The sequence below is a fragment of the Epinephelus moara genome, chromosome 14 (genome assembly GCF_006386435.1).
Source record: "Epinephelus moara isolate mb chromosome 14, YSFRI_EMoa_1.0, whole genome shotgun sequence".
Taxonomy (NCBI): Eukaryota; Metazoa; Chordata; class Actinopteri; order Perciformes; family Serranidae; genus Epinephelus; species Epinephelus moara.
This window is the reverse complement of record NC_065519.1, coordinates 14,486,271-14,502,148: the sequence shown is the minus strand read 5'-3', so window position 1 is coordinate 14,502,148 and position 15,878 is coordinate 14,486,271. Positions and strand designations below refer to the sequence as shown.

General features: G+C 41.3%; 1 protein-coding gene across 1 annotated transcript; it reads left to right on the top strand.

Moving 5' to 3' along the window:
- Positions 1-5,190: 5,190 nt before the first annotated feature.
- col10a1a (collagen, type X, alpha 1a) lies at positions 5,191-10,291 on the top strand. Its single transcript, XM_050061872.1, has 3 exons — positions 5,191-5,289; positions 5,648-5,768; positions 7,799-10,291. Exons 1-3 carry the CDS (start codon positions 5,284-5,286, stop codon positions 9,631-9,633), a joined length of 1,962 nt encoding a protein of 653 aa, XP_049917829.1. The 5' UTR covers positions 5,191-5,283; the 3' UTR covers positions 9,634-10,291.
- The last annotated feature ends 5,587 nt before the right edge of the window (positions 10,292-15,878 follow it).

The following is a 15,878-nucleotide window of genomic DNA, read 5'->3' as shown; positions in this document are numbered from 1 at the left end:
GCACACGTTCATATACCCTGTTCTTTTATTTGCTAGTTATTATTCTTGTCTGTTAGGAAAGTTGTTTGTGTTGTTTCTTGTCAGCTCTTGTTCTTATTTGTAATAAATACAATAAATATAAACTATATTATTAAAATATTTCATTTTTGGGGGCGGGGTGGGGGGCTGGGGGGCCAGCCTAGGGCGCTGAACGTGTTTGGCGCGGCACTGCATACCAGTACCAGAGGTGGAAGAAGTACTCAGATATTTTACAGGCAATACCACAGGGTAGAAAAGCGCCATCACATGAAAGCATTATGTGTTCAAAGTAAAAGTTGTAGCATCAATATATGCTGAAAGTACGAAAAGTAAAAGTAGAATGACCCGTTTTATAATTCGAGTTTTATTGGTTTGAAGGGCTGCGTACGTGGCTACATATATTAGTTTCATACAAGAATACATGGCACATATTTTTTATAACATTGAGGTGGACTCCAGTGCATACAAAAAAACAAACAAAAAACAAATAAGTTTAGAAGGAAAGAGAAAAAACTAACAAACAGGAACATGTCACACACATATGTCCTCATACATCACTCTACTGTGTCACATAATCACAGAGCAAGTTTATAATTATGTAGGCTTATCTTCCATTTTGATATGAGTCCATAAACGGTCCTAAGGAGATACCGCCATTTTTTCTACTGAGGAAACATTCACAAGATGTTATTTCCACCATTGCATTAACCCAGTCTTTCAATTCTGGGGCCTTTGTTGTCCTCCAGTGTCTTAGAATAACTCATTTTAGAATAAAACATTACATAATTGGATTACAATTATGATGCATCAGCATGTAAGCTTCACTTTAATGTTGCAGCTGGTTAAGGTGGTGCTAGTTTTAATCACTTCACATACTGCTGAGTGGCTTAAAGGCCCACTGTGCAGGATTGAGTGGCATCTAGAGATAAAGGTTGAAGACTGCAACCAACTGAAACTTCTCCTGTGTGCCAAGCATTTCAAGGGAACTACAGTGGCTGACTTTAAAATAGTCCTATCTAGAGCCAGTGTGTGGTTTGTCCATTCTGGGCTACTGTAGAACAACATGGTGGACTCCATGGAAGAGGCCCGCTCCCATGTAGATATAAATGCCTCATTCTAAGGCAGCAACCTTCACTATCAAAAGAGTCATTTTGGCCAAATAAGTGTCTGAAGCCAAACACATATTTGAGCCTGAACTGAAGGTACACTACCTAAACTAGCCTATCAACATTAGTAGGTCTAAATGAGCACTCATTAATATACTTTAACTCTGTGGACTAGGCTGTTTATGATTATTTGGTACTTTAACTTTGCAGCATTGGTGGTCCATCCAAACACTACTGAATTCTTTATTTTCCTCCGAGACATTTTGTTTTTTGGGTTTGGATTCCATAGCTAGCCTCCTAGTGAGACCCAAGACTGGACGGCTATTGAGGTCCAGCAAATTTAAAGGTAAATGAGCCACTGGAGGAGCCTAAAGAGCTGCATGCGGCTCCAGAGTTGCAGGTAGCCTACCCGTGTTTCAAGGTGGCAAAAATGCAAAGATTCTTATTTTCAGGTGATTATTAACTAATGAACACATTTCTACCAATATCCTCCTGAGACCCTGTGTCCTCATATGAGGATATCACATGTTGGGTTTACCTGACCTTATACTTCATTCTTCTTAACGTAGACCTGTTGTCCTCGTTTGTGAACATGTTTTTGGGCCATCTAGTGGCAGTCAGAGCACAGTACACTAATCCATGTAAAAATGAATCGAAGTTTTTTCCTTCAACAGCAAACCCACGTGGTTAAGTTTAGGAAAGTTGGTGTTTGTTGGACCCATCCACCAGCCTTCCCGCCCACACTAGTCGGACTTTTGCCGCCTTAACTTTCATCCTTGTCCCGCCGCGTTTCCTCCTGACGCTGCCAGGCGTCATCAAACTATAACAGCAGCCAGTCACGTATCATGCCGATGTTTAAGGATGCCTGTTTTCGTTGGTTTCTGACGCCGCAAGTCGCTGCCCAAGTGCCGGATTTTGATGACTTTGGAGTGAGACCGGGCTCCTAAAGATAAATGCAGTGACAAGAACAATATTTCCCTTTGAGATGTTAGTGGAGTTAAAGTATGAAGTAGCTTAAATGACACCCGAGGAAGGTACACATGCCTAAAAATTGTGCTCAAGTACAGTACTTGAGCAAATGTATTTTCTTTTCTTAACAAAAGCACATAAAACAAAATTTGAAATCAGTGTGATCCTGAAACAAGAGACTGTGCAGCCTCCTGTGCCCTCAGTGACTTTGGGTGTGTCATGTTCACAATTAGCCATTTTTTTTTATTTTTCTGAATGCAATAAAAGCGTTTTATGTCATGTATCAAGTATATGAAGTGACATGAAACTGAAAGTGTATTTTACAGTGAGGGTCTCTCCACAATATAACAGCAAAGCGACGTCACCGCCTTCAGCTCGAGGGCTGTTAACCTAATTCCTAATGGTTATTACAATGAAGCCTGCCGACCACATCAAGCTGCTGCGGTCCTGTAATGAGCTGAGCAGAGAGAGAGGGAGCTCCGCCATGCACTTTCACAGCCTTCAATTTCGCCACTATAAGCACAAGGACACAGAGTCCTTCGCAAATGAATGCAGTGGCGTGTTTAGAAAATAAGAAAGATGCTGTGAGGATATAAACAACATCCAAATTACACTGTTAATTCGAGTCTTCCTGCAGCCAAAGTGTACTCTTGTTCCAAAGCTCAGCGTGAGTGTTTCTGCCTCTTTGTAGGCTCACATGCAGATGCAGGTTGTTGTTACATTTTTATGCATAAAGAGATGAATCATTGTTTTCAGAACGCCAGACTAAAAACGGAGAGCCTCTTCTGCAGCGGTTAAGCCATGTTTGAAAAACATAAATAAACTGAAATTATCTGAACCTAAACATATAAAGTCCTAACTCCACCCTCTCTTGCTCTGTCATTTCAGCTAAATTTGACTACAACTGGCACAGCCGGGCCTCTTCTTGGAGCACAAGCATAAGGAGAATTTAAAATAATATAGTCTAACTAAATGATATCAAACACATGGTGTGGCAGCCACCAGCAACTCAATTAAAATAGGAAACTTCAGCTGCTGAATACTTCAAAAGAATAAACATGATTTAGCTCAGCTGGTAAAGCAGGACCAAACATGTGCAATCGAAATGAAAAATATGACTTGCATTTACGATATTGGCAGGGAAGCGATATAGCTTGAGCTGCACGTGTCAGGCGTGCATGTAATGTGACATTTTCCCCATCATCACACTGCCTCAGGTTGTCAGTCTGCACCTTCGCTGTCTCGGTTACGAGGAGAATTTCAAACATTTGGAAATTAAGATCACAAATTACATTATGTTTTATTTGACAGGAAGAGCAAACTTAAACAATGCTTGCCAGACATGATAAAGTGCTGAGCAAGCAAAGGTAGCACTTTGGAAAATTGCAGATAATTTGGTTTAATTTAGAAAAAGCAGTTCAAACGAGCTCCATGTGTTACAATCTTTAATTATACCCCCAGTGAAAGACGCCTGTCACAGTCATGTGTTGTATAGACGCCTCGTATATAGAGACATGGTGGGGAGCTAAATCAGGCAGCGCGTCAGCATCACTTCTGCAAATATACATTCACATGTAGTCAGCACAATGTACAGTATATACAATATAAGAACACAGGATGTGCCATAAATGGTCCTGTGTTCAGTGAGTTCCTGGGGTGGGACACAGAGTACCCTACACATCGTTTATGGCTACTTGTGTGTTTGAGAACATGTGATTATTTGGGTGTATGCATTTCCTATGTGGCCGGGCTGAAATTGAGAAATTACAGCTGGGGGATCTCAAAGTAAGCAAGGCAAGGTGGAGGGTGAGGGAGGATAATACTGGAGGATAGCGCTGATTGAGGAAATACAACATCATGACAGAAACTAGCTCTAATTGTAGGAATAGCTTTGAAAACCTCTGATGATGTATATGCACTGAGGGGACCAAAAATAACAAGTGACCACAGGGGCATGGCCCCTTCTGTGCAGCAGCAGCAGCAGCAGCAGCAGTAGCAGCACCTCGCTCCACATGAGGGGTGCCGTACAACAGTAAAACCTGCCCTCTTGTGTCTGAACATCAGTACTGCACACGAGGGCTATCGCACACTGGATTGCATTCACAAGGCTGCACAGAAACAAGCCCAAATGTCTTTTCCAGTGGCTCCTTATATAGTTTTATTAGCTGTTTTGAGGGTGACACACTTACAAAAATACACAACTTAAGGAAAAGTGTCCATCCTGAAATAGAGGCTGAAATCAATGTTGCTTTGTCCTACATTAGCCACAATGACAAGCTGACCAAATAATGCCCAGGAAATATGCAGAACTAAATATATGAGACAGTAAATATATGAATGCCATAAATGAAGGCATTGCATCAGGAATAAATATAATTATGTGTGTTCAATCTAAGTGAATTAAACTCTCCAGCACCTTTCATGGCACCCTGGACAACCTCTCCCCACCATTTCCCTTGTTTACCTTATCATGGCAGGCGTGGAGGTGCCCAGACAGTCAGGAAAGGTAAAGGCGAGCCTCTGCCAGCCGGCTGGACAAGATGTAAATTTGCAGATGTGTCTGCTACTGTACATCCTCAATGCAAGCTTTGTGCTGCAGCACAGGTGCCACTGCAAATGTTGTTTTTTCATAGATGTGTTTTGACTATTTCTAGACGTTGTCATATTTAAACTGGGGGTCAAAAATACAAACATGTCCTGAGCACTGAAAACGTCAATTTTGCTGGAAAAACTGTTAACACAAGTGCATCAAGACTGAAAGTACAAAAGGTGTTATTATATATATTATATGATTCCTCCTGCAAAGCTTGTTTGCGTTCTTTGTTTATGTATTCGTTTATCTTTGCTTTGTACATGATTATTTTGTAGTTCAGAAGAAGACTGAAATAAGTGATAATCATGTGTCTGGATATTCAAGACATGGAGGCACCCTGATGTGACATGCCCGCTTTGGGCAGATCTGTCTGCTAATTACAGCCTAGCTCTGAGGAGGGAGGTACTTGCGTGGTGGGGGCTTTTCTTTTTTTTTTTCTTTTTTTTTTTTTTTAATGATGCGAGGGGCAGATATGGTATAAATACCCACATCATTGTACTGGAGGGCAGCATATCCTCAGTTGTGCTCCTACCCTAAGGATATACAGAAGCACCAGGAGCTCACTGGTGCTGAAGAAATTGTTTTTACCCCCTTTGGATGCTGGTACGTGTGTTTTCTCTTCCTCTCCAAACTGCTCTGTCTCTGGAGGAGTTTACTCAACACCCAGGCTTTGCTTAGGCCTTGAGTTGTTCCTGTGGCAGGCTGGGGAAGGAAGGCAGATTTTGGCCGGCTTGGAGCATCCTGAGTGATGTTTAAAGACTTCTGAAGGATCCAGGATGCTCTGGCTGAATCAAAACTTTTCTGTTACTCCAACTTATCCTAGCATTTCTGTAAAGATGTTCAGCTTATACGCTTAGCTGGGAAAGTTTTTAGGATCTTTAAAACAACTCAAAAGTAGAGAGAATGCTTGTGACACTTTGAGAGTGGTTGTGCTGACTGTCTCCTTCTCTTTCCCCTGCAGATTTCAGGCAAGATGGATCTTCGAGTAGCAAGCATCGTCCTCCTCATGGTGGGCTTGGCAGCAGCCCATGGAAAGGGCTATGTGGTGAAGAAGGTTGTGCCCTACTCTGTGAAGAGCCACGGTAAGAAAACACAACCTCCTGCCCTCAAACAATCTGTCATTGACAAAGCTACACCAGCAGTTCTCCTCTTTTTTTGTCTAGTTTGTCTTCTCAAAAGTCAGATTTTCTTCTCCAAAAACAGTTTTTCCTTGAGCAACATTGCTTCTTGCCTTACCTTTGAGTCTTCAGCTAGCAAATTAGCATCTTTGTTGTGGCAAATAGGAGCAGCAGTAGCAGCCAGACGGATGCTGGCCACAGCCAGCTGCACTTTACTTTGAAAACTGAACTCCACCTTGCTCTGAAACTGCCTTGTGCTCTGATTGGCTACAACAGTGTGCCTGCTTCTCCAATCACACTCTCTGTGTGGATCTAGAATTTGAATATCAAGGTTTATTTACTCATTGCGGAGCTTTCTTTTTTGCAAGTCATAGGATTTATGCACCTAAAAGAAGTATTTTTTTGTAGTAATTCATGTGTTTTTTATTCAGCCAAGGCAATCACATTAGCAACATCTTATAAACTAAATGATTTTTGGGACTTTCTTATTTTGTGATCATGCTTCAGATGATAGACACAATTTTACAGACTTTTTGAAACTGCCTTTCTATGTGGTACAACATGTTCATCGCATGATCAGCAACTGAAAAGAGTCCCTCATGTTTCCAGGAGCTTAAATGTTCCAAGAAAACTGTTGTTTTTCATACACTGAGTACGTTAGATTTTCATTTTAGCTGTAAATGTTGCCTTTTTGCTTGCTTTTAGACACTTATGCTAGTCAATGCACATTTAAGCTCACTTCAAACATAAGTTAGCTGCTTTTTCCAAAGATTCCCCATGTAAATCCAGAAAAAGATCTATATTTTTAGTATATTCAGAGATCTACCACACTTTAAAACTATTAATTATGGTCTTTTGTGCTGACTAAAATGCAATATAAACTCTAAAATGTTGCTTAAAATGTAAATTATGGTCTTGAATGTTGGTCAAAATGTTATATAAAATATGAAATGCTGCTTTTGTGTGAATCAACGCACTATTTTTATTTGAGTAAGTAGCTGTTAGCGAATTATTTTTAGGTTGACACTGACAATTACAGTCCAGTCACCCAGCAGTGTGGTTTGTTTGGGTGTGCCTGCTTCACACAGAAGTAGAAACATCTGTTTGGCTTTATCCAAACTTGGCTGCAGTTCGCCAAGGAGTGAGTCTCTTTTACTCAAACACATGTGACCACATTAAGGCAGCAAATAAAAAAGATACTCCTTCTCATTTAGACCTACTGTTTGACAAACAAGTCACAAACCAGTGTCTAAGCTCTTTGACCTGCACAGTATAAGAAGCAGAAGCAGCTGTTAAAACATTATTTAAAACTAAAGTCTTATTGTATTTTTGCATTTTTTGCACAATAATTAAATGAATGTCTAGATAATACAATAGATATATAATATGAATATAAAGCAGGGCCAAGTTTCAACATTTATTTTGAAAGATTTTCAAGTTGAAGAGTTAAAGGATTTCATAAAATTGCGCCACTGAATCAGGAAAATGTAGTCAAACCTCAAAACTACATGATTGGTTCTTGAGGATACAAATTGCCCAACCTCCAGGAATCAAATATCATTGAATTTGGACCAGTCAGTGAATTATTTTATACTTCATCCTATCCACCATTTTTAACATTATGATGAAATGTGAGCAACAAATGACAGCATTTTTCTTAAAATGTGTTATTCCTCTTATATTTTATTGTTTAACAACCATGTTGCTAGGCAACAAGATACTACCAAAACTCATTCATACTCAAACACACACTCAGACCTCAGAGATGACCAATGCATCCATGTTCTTGTATTTTTTTGTCACTTGAATTGGATATAATCAGAGGTACTAGAGATACTAGACCATGTATTCTAAGATATCATTGTATGAATATGATGCACAGACGACAGGTGTGCATTGTATCTGCTCCAATCTGTATTTTTGTGTAGTTATTTGGATTTTAGTGCATTCTAGCTCTTGGTTTTGGTGGTGCTGATGATGGACTCTCTTCACAGTGATGTCAGTGGCAGGTGAGCCTGGTGCCCCAGGTGAGCCCGGCCCTGAGGGACCTCCTGGCCCTCCTGGCCCCCCAGGTGAGAGTGCCGAAGGCCTGCCTGGACCCCAAGGACCCCCTGGACCTCCCGGATCTCCTGGCCGCTCCATCTCTGGCAAACCTGGATCCCCAGGTGGACCTGGCAAACCTGGCAGCAACGGAGCACCTGGTGAGAAAGGAGACACCGGAGCCCCTGGCGCTCAGGGACCAAGGGGAGCCCCCGGATCCACTGGAAGCCCTGGACCCGCTGGCCTCTCTGCCACTGGCAAGCCTGGACCTTCAGGTCTCCCCGGAGCAATGGGACCCAGAGGAGAGCCTGGTCTGAAGGGACATCCAGGTGTACCTGGTCTGCCAGGTTCTAAGGGAGATAGAGGGGTGGGAGTTCAAGGACCTCAGGGTGAGACAGGACCTGAAGGACCCATGGGCGCAACTGGAGCACCAGGTGAGCCTGGAGTTGGAAAGCCAGGAAAGTCAGGTCCCGCCGGTGAGCCAGGAAAGTCAGGTAGCCCAGGTAGAGATGGTGCCACAGGTCCCATGGGACCACAGGGACCTAAGGGACACGCTGGTGCCCCAGGTGTAGGTGTGGCAGGTAAACCAGGTGAGAACGGTGCCCCAGGTCTGCCTGGCCCCATGGGCCCTAAAGGCCACCAGGGAGCTGCTGGAGCCACTGGTGCCCCTGGAGTGCCCGGATATGGAAAGCCAGGTGCAAATGGAGAGAAGGGAGAGAGGGGAGCTACAGGTGCCACAGGTGCCACAGGTGCAAAGGGTGATCAAGGATATACTGGTGCTACTGGTGCTACTGGTGCTACTGGTCCCACTGGTCCTGCTGGACCTCAGGGTGCAATAGGTTTCCCAGGTGAGCAAGGTGCTACTGGCCCTAAAGGTGATACAGGTGCAACTGGATCTCAGGGACCTAAGGGAAACAAGGGAGATCAGGGACCACAGGGTTTCGCAGGCAAGCAGGGTTACCCAGGCGCAGCTGGTCCTCCTGGACCCAGAGGAGCCACTGGACCCACAGGTGACAAGGGTAATGTAGGTGCCCCAGGTACCCCAGGTGCCCCAGGAATCCCAGGCCCTGCTGGGCCCAAAGGTCATCCCGGCCGTGCAGGTGAGACAGGTGCCGCTGGTGCTGATGGCGCTCCAGGTTCCAGAGGACCCGCTGGGCCTCAAGGTCCCGCAGGTGCTCCCGGCCTTAAGGGACACCCAGGTCTCCCCGGTCCTGCTGGCCCTGCTGGTTTGGCTGCTAAGGGTGTCCAAGGACCTCAGGGTCCACCTGGTCAGCCTGGTGACGATGGTACTGATGGAGAGGCTGGCCCTCCCGGCCCTCCTGGTCCCCCTGGTCCTCCTGGCGAGGTTGTGTTTGAGAAGGGCATGGGAATGGGCGAGGTTATGGTCAAGTCCCCCATGTCTGCTTTCACTGCATCTCTGGCCACCCCCTACCCTGCTGCTGGCACCCCCATTAAGTTTGACCAGATCGTGTACAATGCTGAGAATCACTATGACCCCGAGACCGGCATTTTCACTTGCCAAATTCCTGGAGTCTACTACTTCTCTTACAGCATCCATGTTAATGGAGCTCATGCCCTGGTGGCTCTGTACAAGAACGGCCAGCCCGTTATGTTCACTTATGATGAGTACAACAAGGGCTTCCTGGACCAGATGTCCGGCAGCGCTGTCCTCTTGCTCGATGAGCAGGACACAGTGTACGTCCAGATCCCCGACGATGAGGCCAATGGTGTCTTTGCTGCCGAGAATGTCCACTGCTCTTTCTCTGGGTTCCTCATTGCTTCAACGTGATACGTTGATACAGTAGTTCCCAAAAAGCCAACCAACTAAATTTGCAATCTATTTCTCAAACTAAAGTAAACTCCCTGTTCAATTTTTCCTCAACCAAGCAGACAGGCAGTTCACCCTTCTTTGAGGAATAGTAGCATCGCGACTTGAAAACTACAAGAAATAGGTGCTTAGAAGAAGGAAAACTAATTTATGAAAACAGGTGATCAGGGATGGGGGAAGCAATCCACAAAGTTACCAGTGAGCTTTTGTAATGGAGACAGCATGTGAAATTGAGGTGTTATAACTGTGTTGTGTCCTGACCTTTTCTTTTTCCACTCTGGTTCTTTTATACTGACTTCAACTGGTGATTCTTAACTTAGTGTTTGTCTGTCTTTTTTTTTGTTTTTTTGTTTTTTTTTGTACCTGCTTGTTTTTGTTTGGGTGACCAATAATCTTATTAAAAAGTACACAAATACTTTCTGTGCAACATGTTGTAACTGTTATCATTGTATGTGACTTGAATATTGTGAAATGGTAATGGTCAAATTGACCGTTATAATGAAATAAGTCACCAGAATACTGTCATACAAACACAAACTACCAGCAGCATCGTTATATCCCTGAACATGCATTATGTCATGTAAAGCATAATGACCAAAATAAAAGATGTCTAAACAGATGTTTTGTGTCAGAAGCACTTTTTTAATGGATTCCAAATAATTCTGAACATTCATTTTTCTGTAACTGCTTATCCTGTAGGGAGTCTAGGGGGTGCTGGAGCCTATTGCAGCTGACATTGGGCATGAGGCAGGGTACACCCTGGACAGGTTGCTGACTTTCACAGGGCTGACACATAGAGACAGACAACCATTCACATTCACACTCACACCTAACCAGTTAACCTAACCCCTAATTACTTGACAAAATATAAAAACTGAAACAATACTCAATAACAGTTCATCCCAAAATCAAAAATACATATTTTTCCTCTTACCTATAGTGGTATTTATCAGTCTAAATTGTTTTGGTGTGAGTTGCCAAGTGTTGGAGATATCGGCTATAGAGATGTCTGCCTGCTCTCAAATATATAATGTCACTAGATGGCACTCGCCTCATAGTGCTCAAAGCATCAAAGGAAAAGAACTACATTTGAAAAACTCAACAGCAATGTCTCTTTCCAGAAATCATGACCTGATTACTCAAGATAATCCACAGACCTTGTTGTGAGCAGTTTCATGTAGGAACTATTTTCTTCACCTGCCAACCGTATCACTGCACAGAAGGAAGCATGCATCTACTCATGGACGAGAGGCTTGTGTTTGTGACATCACAAGATATACTAATTGATGGTGTCCACCTTAGCTGAGCTGTACCATTAGCTAGCTCAGTGGTGCTAGGTGAGCTAGCAGGAGATACACGCTTCCTTCTGGGTAGGGATATGGTTGGTGGGTGTAGTTCGGTAGAGAGAAAATAGTTCCTATGTTAAACTGCTCCAGGTCATGATTGCTGAAAAGAGACATTGCTGTTGAGTTTTTATAATGTCTTTATTTGGCACTTTGAGCACCACAAGTGCCATCTAGTTTCATTATATTGAAGAGAAGGCAGACATTTTGGATTTTGGGGTGGACAGTCCCTTTAATAATGGATGCTAGCACTTAGCCACATGGATTAAGCAAGGTATGACATAAAGAAAAAGCAATACTGCAACAGTAAAACATTAGACAACACTTTATTCAAAGATATATAGACAGTATATAAATATTTCATTAATCATTAACAACACACTGTAATGTAGTTAAGATCAATAATGTATTTGTCAACAACCCTAACCTCCTGTGTGAACCCACCCTGTGGATGTCAGTGTAGTGAAACAGAGTTTTAATGATATAAAATATGTCTTCAAAGGAAAAGTTACAATACTGACAAACACTGTACATTAAGAAACACTTGAAATGTCCTTATTTCGGCTTACACCTACATTATATTAGGATCAGAGATTAGAATCAGAAATACTTTATTGATCCCTGAGGGGAAATTATGATTCATTATAGTCACTCTGCTCTTAATAGAGAGAGAATTAAAAGATTGATTGATTGCTTTTTATTTGTGTCATGCACACTCACATGTGCCCAGCCCTCATGGGTTTAGAAGGCACCATTACAATGACTTTGCAGAAACAATCAAAAGTACATGTTGTTTAACTGCTCAGTCCAGAAACAGAATACTCTGCCTTCTATCCTAGGCCTGGCAAAGAAATTCAGCCACAAAAAAAGTTTCCTTTCTGAAACCAAATTAAATTTTTTCATGACCATCCAACCAAAAGTAAACAAAACAGATAAATATCAATATAAGGTAATAAAATAAAATAAAATGCTACAATGTTTAACACCACTTCTTAAGATATTAAGAATGAAAATATGTTCACAGTGCTAAGTCTGAAGTGTGTAAAAAATACGTAAATATCTGCATTGTGCTACATTATGGTGTGTAAACTAGTATGTTACATTCAGAAATATAAAAATTATTATGCTATAATAGCCACTGCAATATATACATCAATAGAATCAAAACTAGAATAAGAATAAACAAAGAAATCTGTACAGTTATGTGCATTATATGTTGAATAAATATACATATTCAAGATGTGTTGGTGAGACTAAATTAGTGTGTTATAAACCACTTCTGAAAAGTGAGCATCCTGCTAATGAATGCTAAATAGGAGGACTTAAACTAAAGTAATACCAAATTTTCCATCACAGGTAAAAATCCTACGATCAAAAGTGAAAATAATATAATATAAGAATATGATTGTAACACAGGAAGTTTTAAAAACAAAATCTAGTAGAGTATCAAAAGTAAAAGTACTCCTAATGCAGAACTACCCCGTTTATACTGATGTAAGCACAAAGTCTGTTGTATACTGTTGGGTATTTTAATCCATAAAACAAGCTCATGTAAAAGGGTTTGGACTCTTAAATTAAGACTTTTCAGAAGTGCCAGGTGCATGAAGCCGAGGTAAACAGTCCTATATCACAGATGAAAGTTAAAACTCTAACAGGGCATCATATTTTAGAGGCCGATGTTCTGTATGAAGAATCTAAGTAAGCAGTTCTGTCAAAAGCAGTGGAGCGAAAAGTACCATATTTACCTCTGAGATGTAATTAAGTATTTGGAAATACTGACTTAAGTACAGTACTGAAGTAAATATACTTTATTACTTCACACCACTGCTCCCAGTATAGAAACTGAGATGGATGAGGATGATGAAGTATAAATTTCTCCCCACATGATGGCCACTGGTTTGCCTGCTCGGCAGCCAAAGTTTACAAAAGCTACTCTACCGTGCAAGTCTGAATATGGGTGTGCTGAAAATAGGCAGCATGTGGGATGAGGACAGGGATGGTCCTCTGGCAGGGCAGCAGCTGTTTGATCTTCGCTGGGAGAGAGAGCGAGACGGTGGTTAGGTGAGGGGCCCTGAGGGACAGAAGAGAGAGGGAGCCGGTGGAAGGAAACCACTGGGGATTGCCATCTGAGGGGACTGCCATTCAGAGACGCTCTGTGGTCGGCACATGAGGTGGGACAGACAGGAACACAGACGGAGCGCTGCCGCTGGTTGACTCCACAAGCCACACTCCAAAATTATCTGCTGCACTCAAAGGAATATTTTTCACTTTGATATATTTTTGTTTTTTAGCGGGCTCACCTGCCTGTGTTTATTTGTATGTATCCATCCATTTGTCTGGAAAGACACTAACAAAGGGAGGAAGAACCTGAAGACACTGTGAGGATGAAGAGTGGTGTGTGGCATTATGGGATACTGCATGTGAGGAACACAGGGGCCAGACTGGGCAACAAATCCCTCAACAACCTGACCAAGATGGACACACAGACCAGGAAGCAGAAATAGAAATATTATGTGTAAAACACACCCTTCTTGCGGCGGCCAGAGCTGCAGTACAGCGGGTTAAACTGGGTGCAAAGGAAATAGAGGGTTTGAAAATGAGCATGGGTGCAGATGTGGGTGACTAAAAACACCCTGGAGACATTTGCAGCAACTTCTTCTACTCTTAAAAAGAATTTGGTGTTTTTATGGGGTCTGGTTGAAGGAATCCCAGCGTGTCGATGGTTAGCACAGGCAACAGTTAGGTATGTGCTGCATTTGTTGTTTGCCGTAGATACTAAAACTAAACGCCATAAAAATGTTTGTTTCAAACACTATCATTTATGGTGCAGCAGCTAACGCAACATACGCCGAATTTCATCACATAATTATGTTGTGGCTGTTCCCCGAGTGAGTTCCTAAAAATACTGCACAGCAGCAAACAAATTTCACTTTGTTTCTTTGCAAATTAGGCTGATTTAAAGAAGGGAATATGCTTGTGATGATCACATATATGTCAGGATGAGCTGACTGGGGCCTCAATGTGTGGTTCACATGGACTACTGGGCACAGGGCCCAAAGTGTCTGGGCCTCCCCTGGCCTTCACCTGCAAAATGTCACTCAAATTAACGACTAATGTCGGCCAGAAACAGACACAAAATGACCACAAAGAGATACAAAGACATGACAAAGAGACATAAAATGACTACAAAAAGGTACAAATGAATTAAAGGATGCAAATACACAAACGAAACAGACACCAATATACCATAAAGAGACACAAAATGACTTCAAAGACACACAAAACATCTACAAAAAGATGTATAGGAACTACAAAGATACACAAAACAACTATGAAGAAAAAAACAAGGCCAAAAAAGGCACACATATACCTCAGAGACACAAATATACTTTCAAGAAACACTTAACGACAGCGGATATGCAAAGGAACTAAAGGAGACACAAAATGACCACAAAAAGACACAGATATACCTTAAAGAGACAAATATATACACTTCAAAGACACACAAAATGACACCAAAGCCATGCAAATGAACTAAGACACAAAATGACTACCAAGAGACACAACACAACCAAAATAGACACAAAAATACCTTCAAGAGACACAACATGACTACAAAGACAGGCAAAGGAACTACATAAAGAAACAAAATGAACAATAAAGTACACAAACTGACCTTTAACGAAACACAAAGCAACACCAAAGAGATGCAAAGGAACTATGAAGAGAAACTAACCAACCTAAAAAGGCACACATATTCCTCAAAGAAACACAGACATGCAAAGAAACGAAATGAAATGAAAGAAATGAAACACAAAGAGACACAAAACCACCAAAATAGCCACAAATATACCTTAAAGGGACACAAAATGACTTCAAAAGAACTACAAAGATACACAAAACAACTACCAAGAGAAACAAACAAACCAAAAATGGCACACATATACCTTAGAGACACAAACTGACCTTTGGAAAAACACAAAACGACACCAGACATGCAAAGGAACTAAAAGATACAAAATATATACATATACATATACAATAGACAGATGTAGCTTAAGGAAACACAAAACAACTACAAAAAGAGACAACACAACCAAAAAAAGGTACACACATATACCTCAGAGGCTGACACTGACCTTCAAAGAAACAAAAAATGACACCAGACATGCAAAGACACTAAAAGAGACACAAAACAACCACAACAGACACAAATGTAACTTAAAGACACTCAAAATGATTTCAAAGACACACAAAACAACTACCAAGAGAAACAAACCCATCAAAAAAGAAAGCCTCATAGCACAATTGCCTAAGTCATATTTTGGCCAACAACAATTGCATAACAAATTTTGTTATGCAATTGTTATGTCTTCTTTTTTTTTTTTTTTGCAAACTCGTTTATATATCTGGTCGGACTTACTATGACAGTATAAATAAAAAGTCCTTGTGTGTTTTCTGAAAAATTTGTTTTTTCTTCTTTTCTGAAAACCGTAAAATATGACTTAGGCAATTATGCTATGAGGCTGACCTAAAGGAAAGCAAAATACCAAAGACATGCATAGAAACTAATAGAGATACAAAAAGACAATGGACACAAATATACCTCAAAGAGACACAAAATGACTTCAAATAGACATAAAATGACCACAAAAAGATGCAAATGAACTACACAGATACATAAAATGACTACGATAAGACACAAAATTACTTGGAAAAAAAAGGAAAAATTGAAGAAACACAAAAGGACACGAACTAAGACACAAAACAAAGAGGCACAAATGTACCTTTAAGAAACACAAAATGATTACAAAGAGACACAAAATGACACCAGACATGCACAGAAACTAAAAGAGACAAAAA

What these genes read in the sequence shown, in the direction of transcription:
- col10a1a (XM_050061872.1), top strand. An exon ending in CTACTCTGTGAAGAGCCACG is followed by an intron (nt 5,769 to 7,798) that starts GTAAGAAAACAC and finishes CTCTCTTCACAG; the next exon opens with TGATGTCAGTGGCAGGTGAG.